Below are 17,041 nucleotides of genomic sequence, written 5' to 3'. Positions count from 1 at the left end.
TGAGAGGAAATGAGTTCGAATGGCAAGGAATCGAGAAATCGAGGAATCGTGCCCCAAGAGCCAGCTTTCTTGCCCCAAAGAGCACACTCAGTTCGTGGCGAGATTTTGGCGAGTGTGGATGCGTTCCGAGCAGAAACCGCGTCCAAACAAAAATTCACTTCTGCCCAATGCAAGCCGAAACACCGATAAAAAAGAAAGAAATACCAACTCCAAGTGCAATGTTATTTGTCACACATGAAAGTTTAAAGTGTTTTTCTGGTTAAGTGTTGGAAAATCTCTGTATACGCCGCAGGATATCTTCAAAATCCAAACTTTGGAAAAAAAATCCAATACAGATATCTGTGTATATGTATAATAATGTATGTACGTGTGCGTGTACGTGTGCCTGTGGTGGTGGTGCAATAATTGTGAGCGCCAAAAAGCCGAAGAGACGAAGCCGCGCAGCCAAATAAATCTCTCGTCTCTCCAATCGCGCCTCTCGTTTTTCGCGCCGCTTTGCTTTCTCCAGTTCGAAAGTCGCGTAGTAAAAAGTGTCGGCAAAATCTGCACCACCTCGCTGCACCACCCACCCACAACCAACCACTGAACCACTGAAGCACTCTGAGCCACTCTGAATCACTCTGAAATTCAGCCAGTTGGCCACTTTGTTTTTGGTCAAGTCTTTCGCACTCTCGACTTCGAAATTCGAAATTGCGAATTTGGCGCGCACCGGAGCATCAAGTAAGTGAGCAAAAGGACGAAAGAGCGGGAGTCCTTCACGGAGAGAGCCAGTTTGCCCCTTTGATTGCACAATAAAATGGGCAAAACAAAAAGCCAAATAACTAACGAAAACGTGGTTGAAATTCACCAAATACCCATAAATTGCCCAAAGTTTCAATTGATAGGAGCATAAATCAAAATTCGAGTTTGTATTGGTATAGGTATGTTGCATGTGTGTGTGTGTGTGTGTGTGGGGGGTCCTTGTGTTTTGCGCGCCCAAAGAAGTATGCTACGCCGTTTTACTATTTACTACTACGCACGCTCCCCCAAAAACACACACAGACACATGGCACCCACACACTCGCACGGGCACATGGCACATAATAACGGTTTATCGTTTACTACAGCCACGCAGCTTACGCAGCTGCGTAAAATCTCAAGGCTTGACCAATACCCCGTAACCACTGGCTGGCCTTCCAAATCCCCAGCCCCCAACTTCGAATGCCCCCTTTAATCCCTATTCCAAAACTAAAGACCCATATAAAACAAGTACACACAGTTTACAATGTACTAAGATCATCGTATTCGGGTATTTAAGATGGTGTTTGAGATTTTTTAGATTCACTTTTCATTCTTTTAGTTCCATATATGTAGTTGCATAAATCTACAAATTTAACATAACGACAAATTGCCTTGAAAAATATTTTTGACTCAATTGTTTACTGGAAAATTCTAACTGGACCTACTTGGACCTACTTTATAAAATTATTAGATAGCAAAACATAATTTGTACATGTTCTACAAAGTTCAACTTTACTTAAAATATAAAAAAAAACCTTTTAATTTTTACTTACAAATAAGTATTGATGGAAGGTATAATAATAATTTAAAATTTAAAGTCCCGCTCAAGTATGCTTAATTAGTATTACTGAACCCCAAAATCTTATTCTGAACTTCTACACAGAGAAAATTCTGACCTTCTCATTTGAGTTGAAAATGTTCTTAAAAATATAACATTTTTTCAGTTGAAAATATTTTTAATGAGCTTAGATCAATTTGAATTGGAGGTACTTTACGATGTTTATCTCAAAATTATAACTATTCATCCAGTCAGTAGTGTTTACTTATCAAAAAGATGTGTAATAAACTCAATTTAACTCTTCTTTTCTCACCATTTTGTTATGATATTGAGAACACTGAACCCAAAATGTACTTACACGGTTTTTAAGAACGAATGTTCTCAATTCAAGAACAATGAATTTGAGTATTTCTCTCTGTGTAAAGATAAGAAATCGGAACGAACCTAAATAGTTCTCTACGTATAGCTCAAAAATAAATATTGGACATTTTTAGAGAAGAAACCTTTGAAATATATGTTAATATTTGATTTATTTACAATATGTACAAGTTTAATAAGCATAAATCTACAAATGGATCAAAAGTTGTGAAATAACGTACATATAATGACAGATTTAATAGTAGTTTGCATATGCTCATTTGGCATTCAAAACTTATGGGCAACTAAAGTGCCAAAGGGTCTTTCAGCACATAACAATAAATATGTCATGTGGCCTGCTTGAAAGCCAACAGTGAACAGATTTATAACTTATCAACATTTTCCACTGCCAGACACACAGACATATCCGTCTATGGTTGTAAAAAAGTTTCGTATGCCGCCTATTGAAATTTTCACAGGCACATTAATTCCATTACGAAAACTCCCAAGGCCATATTGCTTTTAAGCCGCCGCTGCTGTGGGCCAAACAAAACCAAAAAGTCAGGCCAAACATAAAACGGCAAAGGCAAACAAAACAGAGGGTCGAAATGTGGGTGGGGTGGAAATCGGGATGGGACGGGAAAGGACGAATGCGCAGGATGGGGAAATGGAAAAAAGAATGGCAGGAGCTAGCGATATATGCGATATAATAAATCTTTTGTATAACACGCAAAACTTTATGAACGTGCGCCAACTATAAACTTTCACTTTCCAACAATGGGTTCGTCCGCTCGACGTTGCCCGATGCCAACGTTGCGTATACGCCATGTTGCACATGCCTTTATTTTTATTATCACTATTATTTTTTCTACACTTTTTTCCCACCCGAGACCCCAACGGAAAGGCTATTTTGATGACGTAATCGCAAATGACGGATTTTCACTTAAATGCATTAGATAAGTACGAGAAGAGCACTGAATAAAAAAAATTTAAAATGATTGACGCGAAATATGGCTTGCTTTAATCACAATTGAGGTAATAATTACTTAAGTGTCTGGGGAAGTAAAATCTTTTTAATAAAATATATTATAAGTTTCAAAGCTATCTAAAAACACACTTAGGATATTTATTCAAAATATAAATTTATAAAGCCTTGCTTCATACTCGACTAACTTAGAGGAATCATTTTAAGAAGTTCCATCATTATTTTTTATATAAATATATATAATAAGTATAAAAATTATATAATAATTAGTTATTAGTTAATAGTTAGCTGGTTATTAACCAAGTAAGTTTCATGTGCGTTTAATGATTTGTTATATTTTTAAACTCATAAAGTTTTACATTATTAGATAGTTTTTGAAATAAGTGCAATTGCCTATAAAAATAAGGTTTTATTTTTAATAAATTCAGATTTTTGGTGGTACTTTCACCACATTATTATGTCAAACACAGATAAGAATAGTAATGTGGCATATGAGGCCACATGCATTGGTTAGTTTATGCTTAAAGTTGCCTACTTCTCGGGGCTTGCAGTGAAGTCGTTGACTTTGTGGTGGTTCTGCATGTGCTGCCGGTCCGAAGTAGCATCCCCAGCGTGGATGGCGCTCCACTTCTGTCAAACTTTTTGATGTTGAGGCAGATGAGGAAACGGGGGAGGGAATCAGAATCAGAAAAGCGTGCGAAATCCGGTTATATGCACACACACACACACACATATTATGTCTATGTAAGTGCGTATTGGCCGCAATAAATTGTCTTTCATTCTTTCTTTCTGGCGGATGTGGTTGTAGGGTTTTCGGGCTGTGGAGACCAAAGGCAAAGGCTTGCAGCGCGTTTAATGAAAATTATTACGCGATATCCTTGGGGACGCAGGATGTATGGCAATGTGCGCCTTGTTAGGGGGTGGCATGCCCATACAAAAAAGGACGAACGAGCGAAGCCGCCTTCCCACACTGCGCATGTACGCCAGATTCGAGTTCGAGTTGGATTTTTCGAGCTCGAAAACATCCCGAAGTTCGTCCTGTGTGAGTTATGCCCCTGCATCTGTGTGCGTGTGGGGCGGTGGGCGGGCACGCATTTCTAGGTCAAATCCACATGGAGCCAGGGAATCAGCCCCAGCCCCTGCCTATTGGCCCACAATCCACAATCAAAATCGTGAAAACATATATTGTAGAAATATTTCTGGTCTGTTTGTGAACAGAAGAAAACTATTCGTAAACCAATTCTCATTCCGAAATAGACGAAAATAAATACTGCAAGGCCGCAGACCAAAATTTTAAATAAGTTTTACTGAGAAATATATACTTATACATACATAAAATAATTGTGTGGAGTTTATCTGCCTTTATTTAATGTAAAACATGTAGAATATTTGTATATAAATTAAGATATACTTCAGTAAAAATCTAAAAAAGAGATAATATTATTATAAGTTTATTATAAAAAGGGAATATTGTTGTAATATTTAAAAATTAAAAAATAACTCTATAATGATTTAAGAATTATCTCTGTAGTGCTTTGTTGAAATATAACAAAAACCAATATAAAATAAATTAATATATTTCTTTCTCCTTTGCATTCCAGGTCAAAAACACACTTAACTACATATCCAACTACCAGTTCAATTAACAATTGTTGCCAAAAAATAAAAACGGTCATAAAAGCTTTGCAACAATGTTGAACATAACCGGGAAAAGCAATAAAGACTTTTGGCAACAAAAAACATCTGGCTTTAAATCGTTCACAACAAGTATATGAGAACGAAATACAATCTGAAACTAAAGTTGCAAAAACAAGTCAACAAGTCATAACAAGTAATGCAATAAAAAAAGAATATACCAACTTTCGTAATGCTAAAGAGAACATTTTTCGTGAAGTGTCAATAGGTGAAAAAAATCAATTAAAACGGAAATTTTATTTAATTTGTGACCCGTTCTGCGGTGTTTATTCCATGTGCCGAGCACCAGAACAATAAAACAAAAATTATACATTTTGGAAATCAACAAAAAGCAATCGATAGTGGCGAAAACCACAAACAAGGAATTTGGATTTAATCGTGAAATATCCAAAACGAATTGATCCACATAGATACGCACACATACAGCAGCAAAACAAGCGAAAATGGAGAGCAAACACTGGAGCTGCTTTGTGGCCATTGTTTTGGGCGTGCTAATATTCAAAATGCACATGTTTGTTGCATTCGCCGATCAGGATGAGGATATACCGCACAACGAGTAAGTTTTATTCATCATCCAGCATCTGACATCCGACAGCACCAACAGTTTCAATTATGCATTTGCCAAATATTTTGCCAATTTCCTCGGACAGGAAATTAATTGTAAATTTGTTTATTCCGCCCCGAAGCGTTTCAACAGCGTTTTCCCCCGTGCCCACTGTTTTCCATTTACCTATATAATTTACAACGAATTCTCGTCAACAAACAAACTGCTGAAACATGTATGCAAATCTGAACTGTTTTTAGTTTCAGTTTTGGTGTTGTGTTTTCCGCTCAATAATTGAGCTAAACTAATTGGCAGTGTTGACATGAATAGTGATGTTAGTGTTAATAAATATTTAGCTGAATTACAAAATTTAAAGAGTATTTTTTTTAAATTCAATTAGTTTAACCCGTTACTCGTAGAACCATACCGTACTCGGGAACTATAAAAGCGAAAAGTTGGGACTTAGCATGCAGATTCTTGAGGTTCCTACGCACATTTTATAAATAAATATATTTAGTATATTAAATATTAAATATTAATAGCCATTTACATGTCAAATTTTAATGAAATAGGACCATTCAATATCAAGTTACAGAAAAATAAAATGTGCCATCTCGGAAACAGCTGATTTGCTGCATGCATATATCCATCTCCCTCGCACTACCTTTCGCTGAGTAACGGATATCTAATAATCTCGTTTATTGTTAAAATTCCCTAGACTTGTAAGCTAATGTAGAGTCAACTCACTTCTGAAAACATCATATTTATTACAGCCCTAAAATGTTTTAAAAGTATTTCTGTCAATGCCCCATAAAGTTTTAGTTCTGTAATTATTTTGTGTATAAATGTGTTCATGCATCATCGGGATTTTATGAGTACCAAAATCTCTTGTGTGAAACTTTTGCCATTCGTTTGCCTTTATAGACCGATTTATTTATGATTATTACTTTGTTTACCGCACACAGATTGAAATGAAATCCGTTCACTCCCTTTGACTTGATCTTTATAGTTATAGTTATAGTTATCGCTCTTGATATTGAGAGGAATGTCACAGAAATGGCCAGTTTCATTGAAAATGTGCATAAATGAAAAATAATGAGTGACAAAATGCCATTAACCAAAGAAGTCCTTTGCCATTAAGTATACGCCAAGATGGTTATGAATTTTATATGTAAGTAGATGGGTAGATTCGAATTCTATTAGTTAGAGGTTGGCAGGAAAAGTGAGGGACTGACTTTCTGATGTGACAACGCGATACTTTTGTACGGTGTGTGCGTATCTAATGGATATATAATAGGATTTTGCAATTAGCTTCACACGGTGACTGGTGGGTGGGTGGGTTGGTGGGTGGTTCGATGGTTCGGTGGTGCGGCGAAAGGCAACACACGTAACCGCAACGTTCACTTGGCTAATTAACCCAAAAACCAACTGCCATTTGCAGGCAAGGACAACTGCCGGCTGATGGGAATTTCGGGGGGCTACAGACCAGAAACCGGAACAGACACTCTAAGTGATTTTTTCGGGGTTCTGTTTTCGTATCTAATGTCACTTTTATTTATTGAAATTAGTTTTGGCGTGTGGTTTTTGTGTTGAAATTCAATTAGTTATTTGTTGAAGCGTTTCTGCCTCTCTGTTTCCGAGTTTGGTGATAAAATTAGAGTCAGTTCTAATAAAGAAGTAGTCTTATATGTGTCCAGTTTTCCTTTTATCATTTAATAAAATCCGAAAACTTTTTTAGAAAAACTTCTATTAGATTTGGTGAAACCGAATTGTCTCGCTTGTAAAATAAAAATCTGTTAACTCCTTGACTTTTCTTCATTCCTGGTTCATCTTCGACTGCTGACATGTTGTGGCACATGCGTGAAATAAATTTCATTAATTTAAAAAACAAACTTTTGCTTTCGCTGTTGGCCGGATTTTCTTTCGACTCATCTCGAATCCTCCCTTCCTCTGGTGTCCATGTTGCCATTTGCTATATGTCACTGCAGAAATTCAATTAAATTTATTTCAACTTTTGCTGGCAGGCGGCAAAAACAAGCACTGCCTTGAGGGTCCAGCTTTGACGATTATGTTTTGGCATGGCCCGTTGATGACGATGATGAAGTTGGTCCTGTTTCTGGATACTGGATGCTGGATTCTGGTCCTGTTGGTGGCATTGGTCCTGTGCGCTTTTGCTTTGACCCAAATGCCGTTCCACTTTGCAGGCGAAGTCGAAAGCCTTGTTTTCCCTTTGCCTGGCCCGAATTTCCCTTGGCCTGGCCTTCATGGTATCAACGGGTTTTCCTTAGGCCGTTCGCTTTTCCAGCCGCCCATTTATTTGCCTCATTTTCAGTTGCAGTTGTAGGCATCGCCATTTTAATGCCTCGTTTGCTTAAGGATCCCCATCTTAATACCCATCCCCATCCTCCCTCATCCAAAGGCAGTTGCATTGACAGCATCTTATGGGTCACGTGCCGTGGCCAGAAACTTTAAATGGTGAAAAAGGGGACGGCCTGTGTCAACAGGATTGTTACATGATTCCTTTTCTGGCACGGCCTGCGGATGAGCGATCGATTCGGAAAATTAATCGAACTGAAGGACTTTCTTTATGTGCAAGTTTTTACTTTTTATTCAAGTTTTGACTCTGGCGATTTAAAATTCAGTACTGGAACATCTTGGTTTTAATTTATTTATTTTATAAAATATAATTTAGAACATTTCACGTTAATATTTAATCTTTTAACTGTATGTATTAGTACATGGCACATTATAAATTTTGGTTGTCTAAAGCTTACTTCCGTTCTCGTTTTAATGGAGTTGTTATTTTTGTGGGATCTGCAACTGGCAAATTTGCTGCTTAAAAGCAATTTTGCATTCGAATTACTGCTATGTTTTTTGTTTGGGCGTGGCTGATCTAATTACCGAGGGGCAGGCAGCTTAAGTGAATAAATAAAGCAAATTCAACAAAAGGGGAGTAAACAGAGCACTAACTACTTATGACAAATGACAGTGAAAGTGCATTAAGCAGAAGTTGAACCAGAGACACAAACAGAAGTGACAGCAGTGCTGCGTCTGGCGCATTATTTTGGTTTTTTATTTTCCACCTACCGGCAGCCCTTAGTTTTATTTATCCGCTATAAGGGGATTTAGAGCTAGTGCGGAACACAACAAATTAATTAGCAAAAGTTGCATTGCGAGGCATGCGAGGTGCACAGATCCAGAACGAACAGTTCTTCACTTTAATGTAAGGTAGATTTTTCTATGCGATACACATCCGTATCTTTACAGATTCACATATACTTATGAAATTGATTCTAAAAACAAAGAAGCTTTTATGCGTTGTTAAAAGCGATATACCATCATGTATATTAGGCGGTACTTATCCAGAATTTTTAAAGTTTTAACCCTCAAGTGTCACATTCCAAAGAATTTTTGCATTTTATTATAATCTCATCTTAAAGTCCAATAAATTTAGTGGTAAGATTTAAAAATAATGTTGTGGGATCCTCATGGTTCGTAAACCTTTAAGAATATTCTTTTTTCAGACTTGCCATTACCATCTTTAAAAAATTGATTTTATTTATTGATCTTATAAACATTAATGCTTGAAGATATATAGATTTTTACGAGAATCAAATGTAATTTTACTGGAATATTTTAACATCTAAGTTTATCCAATTAATCCTCTTTTAAAAATTAATTTTCTTGCCATCTGTATAAACATTAATGCTTTAAGATATATAGACATTTACTAGAACCAAATGTAATTTTACTGGAAGGTATTTGCATTTAAGATATATAATGATATATTAGTCCTCTTTTAAACATTCGACTTCCTAGCATCTGTATAAACATTAATGCTTGAAGATACATAGACATTTACTAGAATCAAATGTAATTTTACTGGAAGGTATTTGCATTTTGGGTATGTAATGATATATTAATCCTCTTTTGAACATTGATCTTCCTATCATCTGTATAAACATTAAAGCTTGAAGATACATAGACATTTACTAGAATCAAATGTAATTTTACTGGATGGTATTTGCTGTAACATCTTGGTGCCCCTGCACACGTCGAGTGCGCAATGAAGTGCGCTCTTGTGATTGCGCATTCAAGTCTCTTGGCAGCGCTGGCAGAAGGGGACTCATTTCAATTTCAATGATGCAAAATGGCAAAAACCCATTGACCTACTCCAAGGGACGACTACAACTACAACGGCAACCAACAGCCTATTTCCACCTGCCTCAACGTAAACTTGCCGCCCTGAGAAAAGTGAAAAACTGCAAAGACAAACGTGAAACGACCGAGGAGGCCAACAGTGAAGAATGCAATGGAACGAAACTGGTTCGATGGCTTTGGGTGTACCGTATATGGTACTTGAGCATGACATACGTGGTTGGTTCGTGCTCAAAAAGCTGAGACAGAATAGAAAGTCACTACGAATACACCTGAGCACACCCATACTTTTAGCCATTGTCAAGTTTCTGGCCAAGCAGTACAAAACACAAAAAAAAACATCAAAATCTATGTATAAAACAAAATGTGACTTTTTTTTTTTGGCTGGGCCAGCAGGAAGAGTCCAAAGAATCGGAAAAAAGAATCTCTTCTACTTGAGGCCAAGAAGCTGACGTTGATGGCCTTTCATTGCTGTGGGCTGTTTTGGACCCGATTTTCAATGTTTTTCTTGTTTCTTGTTGGGTGTGTGTATAAGCATTGTTCCTTTACTCTCGGTATATGTAGATATGTGTGTTTGCTTTCCACACGAACATGGAATACTTTTTGATAGCACAAAACTGGAATAGAATGTTGGTTTTGCTGGGTTTCAATGTTTAAAACCGAAATTTTGTTGTGCATGCCTTCTAATATATTTTCTAGAGAATTTTCGTGTTATGCATTTTGAGAGTATAGAATATGGCATTTAACTGTGTTCTGTGACATTTGTGGATGTAGATTGTTGTATTTTGGGTTGAATTCAGCTTTGGAAAGACTTGGTAACTATTTAGAATTTAATATAGAAAGAAACACGTTTAGTAATTTTAAATGTTTCTTTTTGTAATAGGTATTATATTAATTATTTACAAAATTATATATTTTAACTTATCTTTTATTAAGTTGTGGATGTGTTTTACGTTGAATTCAGCTTAAGAAAATCCTGGTAACTCTTTGGTATATAATATCTACCGATTGCCATGGGAAAATTTAAATATTTATTTCTGTATAAATGGTATGGTATTAAATATTATTATAATTACACATTTTATCAACTTTTTTATTAACTATATTTATTATCATTTTGACAACATTTGACGCATTTATTACCATTTTTATTGCATTAAGATTAACTCGTATCAGTTAACTCATTGCCACTCAACTTTCAACCTATAGTTCACCCTTACACAGTGTGGCTCCCATTTAATTATCATCACTTGACCCCAACCTCCCAACCCTCACCATCATCATCACTTGGCCAGCTCTTTGTTGTTGCCAGCCAGCCATCAGCATTATCCAATTTCAATCACTTTGTTGGCCACTTTATTTCGCTTCATTGTTTACGCTTTCATCGCTGCGGGCCACGAAGATGCGGGAAGTGCTGGGGAGCATCCGTTTATAATACAATTTTCATATAATTTAAATTCATTTTTGGCATCGCTCGAGCCATAAAACTTTGTCTGTGGCCCGCTCGACTGCAGTTGCACTTCCTGCCCATCGCAATCTGCTGTCTTTTTCAACAGCCCAACATCCTAGCATCCCAACATCCCAGCATCCCAACATCCGGACCTCCCTCGTCGGCCATATAGCATATAAACATGCGCTTATTTGGTATCTAGATGGGATCCTTTCTTTGGTGTGGTGGCTCGCCGCCGGCTCAACATAATCAACATTGCGTATACGCAACATTGCTGCCGCTCGAGTTTTCTTGCCTTCACGTCCCTTTTGCCACCGTATTGATATTGCAGATAATGCCATAAAATTGTGCAAATATTTTTGGGAGTTATTATTCTGCAAGGTCTTTACTCTGGGCTCAACTTGACTTTGTCTTCTGGTCGTACTTTTTTTTTGTGTATACTCGTTATATCAACGCTCAGACTTTGGGTCCTCCTGCTTTATTTTCAATTTGCTGTTGCTCCAGTCACATTCCCCCCAGCCCGCAACTTGTTTTATGAGCACTCGTTGTGCTGCTTTTGTTTTGCTTTTGACTTTCGCGTTTAGATTATAAATGTTTGGCAAATGTTTTCACAATAGTTGGCCGTTGGTCCTGTTGTTATCCCTCGACCCTTGGGAGTTTTCCCCCTCACTTCCTTCCTTGCCGTCTTCTGTAATGAGTTTTCCTGCTGTCTTGGGGGTTGCCCAAGTGATTTGGACTTTAGTTGGGTCCGGCCAACTGGTTGATTTACCTTTTTTGTTTTCATAGCAAACTTTTTAGCAAATATTGAAGGAATATTCGCCCAAAGTACATTTTCTTTAATGATAATATTGGCTTGGTATTCTTGCCAGCCAGCCATTTATTGCTTTATGGGATATTTGTATGCATTTACGTAATGAGTTGGAAATAATTTATGCGCAATTTTAAATCGATTTTAATTGATTTTTAATCAGTCACGTGTCGTTGAATGGCTGTTAAATTGCCGGCTAATGGCTTTAAAAATATTTACCAATACCAAAGGAATGTGGTAATTGATAATATTAAATCCGTAAAGATGTTAAGACTTTATGACTTTATTTATAAATGGCACAGATTAAGTTCAAGACAAACAATATTAAATTTAATTAATGACATTTTTGTTTTCAAAAGCGAGGCAGAAAATAAAAAATACACGAAAACAATAAAGTTGAACGCTTATCTTCTAAAATCGATGAGTTTTGAATTTACCCTGACTCATAAAATGTAAAAAATAAAATTCTTATTAAGGCTAAAAATTAATATATATTTTCCTTACTTTTTGCAGGGTTCGCAACTGGGCCTTGAAGTTCGGCGTTGACTTATGGGAGTTTGGACGTCAATTTACCAAAATGAACGAGATCAAAAGTGTAAGTAATTAGGTTGGCCGTATGGCTAGACTAACAATAAATACACAATTCGATGGCTGTGATAATTTAGACATATGTATCTGATAATCCTGACATGTGGGTACGACCAATCGCTTGGGTTAATGGCTTCGATTGTCTGCCTGGGTTTTAGTCGCAACAAATACACTTAATCTCCTTGGCCACTTAGTTGAACTTATCGATAAGGAAGAATATATCGATAAAAGCTTTGAATGGCCCGGCTTAGTGGAAGCTTAACTAGCAAATGCGTCAATTTTTCGTGTTCTTCTTCGACGCTCTTATTTGGTTACTCGCTTGTTTGTTTGTTGGCCCTAATGCAATTTAAACACAAATAAGGCTAATTGGGGGGGGTAAACCGTGGGTTAAGCGGGCTGATATAAGTATGTGGCTGGCTGCTATCTATGTTAATAAGCATGACTGTGTTTGGATTTGGTTGACTGCGTGGCCTGCGGTGAAAGATGGTGGCTTCCAAGTGGGTTTTCTTCCCCCCACCGCCGGTCGCGTACTTTCGCGTTTAATCAGACGTGCATGAGTTGGTGGGCTGCTTTTATTGGCCGAGTGTGTACGTTGTGATGATGTGCGAGGGAATCACGCTTATGAGGATTTAACCACAAAAGAGACTGGGTTATAGGACTATATTCCATGTTCTAGATACTTCAAAAACGTAATATTTTCAGTAAATCTGAATCATTTTTTTTATATTCCATTTAAACAAATATTATAATAAGAACTGGCACATTACAAATATTAATATATTTTTAAGGAACTAAACTCTGTTGGCAATGCTTTAAAAACAGAAAAAAGCACGTTATTTTGAGACCAAATTTATTTTCAGCAAATCTGAATAGCTGTTTTTATATTCCATTAAAACAAAAATTATGATAAAAACTGGTAGATTACAAGTATTAAAATATTTTTTAGAAACCTAATTCTTTTGGAAATGCTTTAAGAACAGATAAAAACACTTTATTTTGAGAACAAATTTATTTTCTGAATAATGGAATATAAACCATTAAAACAAAACTTTTAATATGAACTGGCACATTTCAAATATTTAAATATTGTAAATACCTTAAGAAATGCTTTAAAAACAGATTTTTTGTTCACTTTTACCTATAATTTAAAAAAATACCGTCCTTTAAATAGTAATATATTTTAACTTTATTTAAATGTTTCGGTTATGTGAGCAACACACCAGATATACATTTTTTCAGATATATTTTAAAATCAAATATTAATAGATCTAAATAAAAAGATATGAATTTCATATTATGAATAATATAACCAATTATATTGTAAATAAAAATAGTGTCAACGCATAATATTGACCATGATCATGAACACGAAATGATCTTGCTGAAAGGTCTTCAAAGGGTATAAATATCTGGCGAATTATGCAGAGAAACAGGGATGGCGAAAGACAGGGATCCTGAGGGGACGAGGGAACATACGGAGGAAGCTACAGGATTCGGAGCCAGAAAGGCAGCTAAAATGCAAATAAATTTGCTGCTGTGACTGTCATTGAGTCTGTAATTGTCAAGTGCCTTGTTGCTGTTGCTTTGCTCTACGTGTATGTGTGTGTGTCACTGTTGTTGTGCTGGTGTTGCGTGTGTGTATGGGTGTTGCTGTCGCTGACAACGTTTGTTTGTGTTAATTTAAAGCGCACGTCCCTTACAACGACAAAAAAAAATGAAAACCTACGCCCAGATTGAATTAAATATCAAGTATACGCCGCGTTGTGCGTTTGGCGGAAATGCTCTGTGCCAGTCTCTCTGTGTGTGTGTGTGTGCGTGTTTATATACACACACGTATGTGCTTTATAAACATTATATCATACCATTTTGTGCGTGTGAAAGGTGATCTGTCCGTCCGTCGACGTGTTTCTTTGTTTGTATGCTGTTTGTGGTTATGTGAGTGCAGCCCTTGTTAACGCCTTTCACTTTGGCATCAACCTTTCGATGGTTTGGCCAATAAATTGTGTGTATTATAAAATTAATGACATGCCACCCTTAAAAAAAAGAGAGTTTGCCGGGGTGTTTCGGTTCTTTAACTATGTGCTTAAAAAAGAAGCCAAGCGAATTTATAACCTTTTGATTGTTATCAAATATTTAAGATAACACGCTTAAATAAAGATATAATTCAAAAAAAGAATTTTAAAAATTTATAGTATGCTTTTTAAAAACCTTGATGTAAAATAGTTTTGCTTATATTGTTTTTCATTATAATATAATAAATCATATATATATATAATACATACTTATATATAAAACCACATTTAACATAATTAAATTCATGTACTTATAAACATTGAGCAGATCATTATTTATTTGATTCGATAAATATATTTATAATAATTAAATTAATTACTGCCGGGTGAAGCCATAGGACCTTGCAACTGGTTAAGAATCCAGGATTTGAATTCAAAAACGTCTGTGTAAGTGGCGGGAACGTTTCTCTGGTTGCAGCCCACGCCCCAGTTGACAATGCCAATTTGCTCGAATCTTGTTGGATCCTCGGCCATTGGGCAGAAAAGTGCTCCTCCGCCATCGCCGGTGCAGGCATCCTTGCCCTTCTCGCCACCGGCACAAATGAGCCCCGAAGGTAGAGTGAAGTCTTTGCCCAACCTGGTATGTCGCAATTGATCCTGGCAGATGTCCCTGGGCACTATTGGCAAATCGATTTTCTTGAGGATGCTGGTGTTATGTTTATCCTTGAATTCTTTTTTACCCCAACCAGCCACCATACAGCGTGTGGAGGTATGGGATCTTTTCTCTGTGGGCAGGCAGATTGTATTAATCCGATACGTCATTTGGAACTCGTTCTCCAGAAAGAGAAGTGCCAAGTTATTGGCTCCTCTTCTATAATCAAATAACTTATGTATAACGATTTTCGTCACATTTTGCTGTTTAAATGGATAGTTTTTTAAAGAATTTCCATAATCCCATTCACCCGCGCTGACGGAAAGATCCTCTGCCATTTTATTATATATCCAATGAGCGGTCGTGAGCACAACATCTGGGGCAATTAAAGATCCACCACTAAGGAATTTGTTATGATGGAGCACAGCTACTGTCCACGGAAATTCCCCAGGGGCTGCTTGACCTTCAGTTATGTTAAAGCTTAATTCCGGAGGTATTGGATTGCCTTCACCGCATTTCAACTGTTCATCTTCGACTACCTAGAATTGATAAAGATTGAGCGTGACCGTAATTAAAAGTTTATAATAAAAAGTTTATATTTCAAAGTTTAGCGACTTCAAGCACAAACAGAAATATAAGACATACTTTTCAACTTAGTTGATAAGTCAAAAAATCCATTTTTAATTCCTATTTAGGCTTTAAATTAAAAAAAAAATACTCGAGTTTATAAACTTACATTTTCAATACTTTGATCGTACTCAGCATCTTGAGCCGTGCCAAGTAAAATAAGGGCGGATAGAAAAATTATTAAAGTCCGGACCGGGAACATGATTCCGCTCCGAGTTTTAATTCAAATTGCAGGGATCTGTTATCTACACGTTCTATTTATATATATGCGTTATCAAAAAAGCTTTATTTCGATAGTGGAATCAGTTTTTGTTTGGGTATTATTTTAAAAAACAAACATTAACAGCGAGGTTAAAAAATAGAATGGCAATCGTAAGCTCTCGAAAAGCTTTAAAGAAAGAACTATATTAAAAATTGTATACATTTAAAAAAGTCCAATCTTAAAAGAGCTTTTAATATTTATTTTTCATAATACATATTTGTAATGTTAGTATAATATTATTATTTTAGAATATATATATATTTTTAAAAACAGTATAAATTCCTTAATGTTGTTATCTTGAATTGGTTTTTTCGCTGACACAATTTTTTTCTCCTGTTGTTCTTTGAAAAATATTAAGCAAAATAGGAAAAGGGGAAAAAATTAAAAAGAAAGCGGACAATGTTGTGGGTGTGGCCCGCCCCCCGTTTGGTCCTCCTCTCATTTATTCGCTTTTCTCCTGTTGTTTTGCTGTAGCTGCTATTTTTTTTTGCTATTTTGGGTAGCTGTTTTTTCCGTTTGGCATTTTAAAGTAGCATAATAAAATGTAAAACAAATGCAGCGCACACGTTCAGTTATGCGAAAGGCGTCGCAGGACAACAGGAACACCAAGGACAACAACAACCCGAAGACAAAATGGCTGCCACGAATGAGGAGCAGAGAGAGAGAGAGAGAGAGGAAACGGAAGGAGAAGAGAAAGGACACGGAGTGCCAGAGTGTGCGTGTGTTCGTGTATGCCTGTGTATGTGTGTGGAATGCCTGTGCGTGGCGCATATTCATTTATTTTATTTTCCGTATGCTTCTGGCTCGAAAGCGTTTAGCGCTGACTAGCTAAAAAAGTATCCACCTAAGCCATGAAATATGTTCTTCGGACAGATAGAACCTACAACAGGATTCTGGGGACCAGGCGAAGATTAAATGCCCTCTCCTTAAAAAGTAATGTAGTTCAACGAAACGATCGAATGTACTACATCAGGGGTTTAGCCTCAAATTGAGTGGTTTATTTGCACTGCAAGGTCAAAGGGTTCAGAAAATACAAATGTTAAAAATCCTAAAAATAATTGCTTTGTTTTATTGCCAAGATTCGACTCACAAATTTACTTTAAAAAATTTTATATTTCATAAAATAGCAACTGAAATGTGATAATAAGAAATCACAATATTATTGCATCATTCTTAGAATATATATACTATCAAAACAAGCTTTGTTTCACAAAGTATATAGTGAATTGTGATTACAAAAGATTGCGAGGTTTGTGACTCATTCTAGGAATTTATACTATGCTTCTTATCAGCAATACCGAGACGGCATTTGATTTAAAAGGTTTCTAAAGATTTTAGAAAACTT

General features: G+C 36.4%; 2 protein-coding genes across 3 annotated transcripts in view; one reads left to right on the top strand and one right to left on the bottom strand.

The window, feature by feature from the left end:
* Positions 1 to 104: 104 nt before the first annotated feature.
* Positions 105 to 17,041, top strand: part of LOC119548225 (voltage-dependent calcium channel subunit alpha-2/delta-3) — a 53,924-nt gene continuing 36,987 nt past the window's right edge. For both annotated transcript variants that reach the window (XM_037855362.1, XM_037855360.1), the window contains exons 1-3: positions 105 to 720; positions 4,502 to 5,151; positions 12,069 to 12,150. In XM_037855362.1, coding sequence (XP_037711290.1) covers positions 5,039 to 5,151; positions 12,069 to 12,150 — 195 coding nt within the window. In that variant the 5' untranslated portion in view covers positions 105 to 720; positions 4,502 to 5,038. The remainder of the gene's footprint in view (positions 721 to 4,501; positions 5,152 to 12,068; positions 12,151 to 17,041) is intronic.
* On the bottom strand, positions 14,467 to 15,680 carry LOC119548228 (phenoloxidase-activating factor 2). Its single transcript, XM_037855367.1, has 2 exons — positions 15,544 to 15,680; positions 14,467 to 15,346 (listed from the first exon to the last, which is right to left on the bottom strand). The coding sequence occupies exons 1-2, from the start codon at positions 15,634 to 15,636 to the stop codon at positions 14,528 to 14,530; spliced, it is 912 nt and encodes a 303-aa protein (XP_037711295.1). The 5' UTR covers positions 15,637 to 15,680; the 3' UTR covers positions 14,467 to 14,527.

This window comes from Drosophila subpulchrella, chromosome 2L (genome assembly GCF_014743375.2).
Source record: "Drosophila subpulchrella strain 33 F10 #4 breed RU33 chromosome 2L, RU_Dsub_v1.1 Primary Assembly, whole genome shotgun sequence".
NCBI lineage: Eukaryota > Metazoa > Arthropoda > Insecta > Diptera > Drosophilidae > Drosophila > Drosophila subpulchrella.
Note: the sequence above shows the minus strand (reverse complement) of the source record. Positions and strands in the feature narration are given on the sequence as shown.

What these genes read in the sequence shown, in the direction of transcription:
- LOC119548228 (XM_037855367.1), bottom strand. Translation starts at nt 15,636, where the DNA reads ATGTTCCCGGTCCGGACTTTAATAATTTTTCTATCCGCCCTTATTTTA. An exon ending in ACGATCAAAGTATTGAAAAT is followed by an intron (nt 15,347 to 15,543) that starts GTAAGTTTATAA and finishes TATCAATTCTAG; the next exon opens with GTAGTCGAAGATGAACAGTT.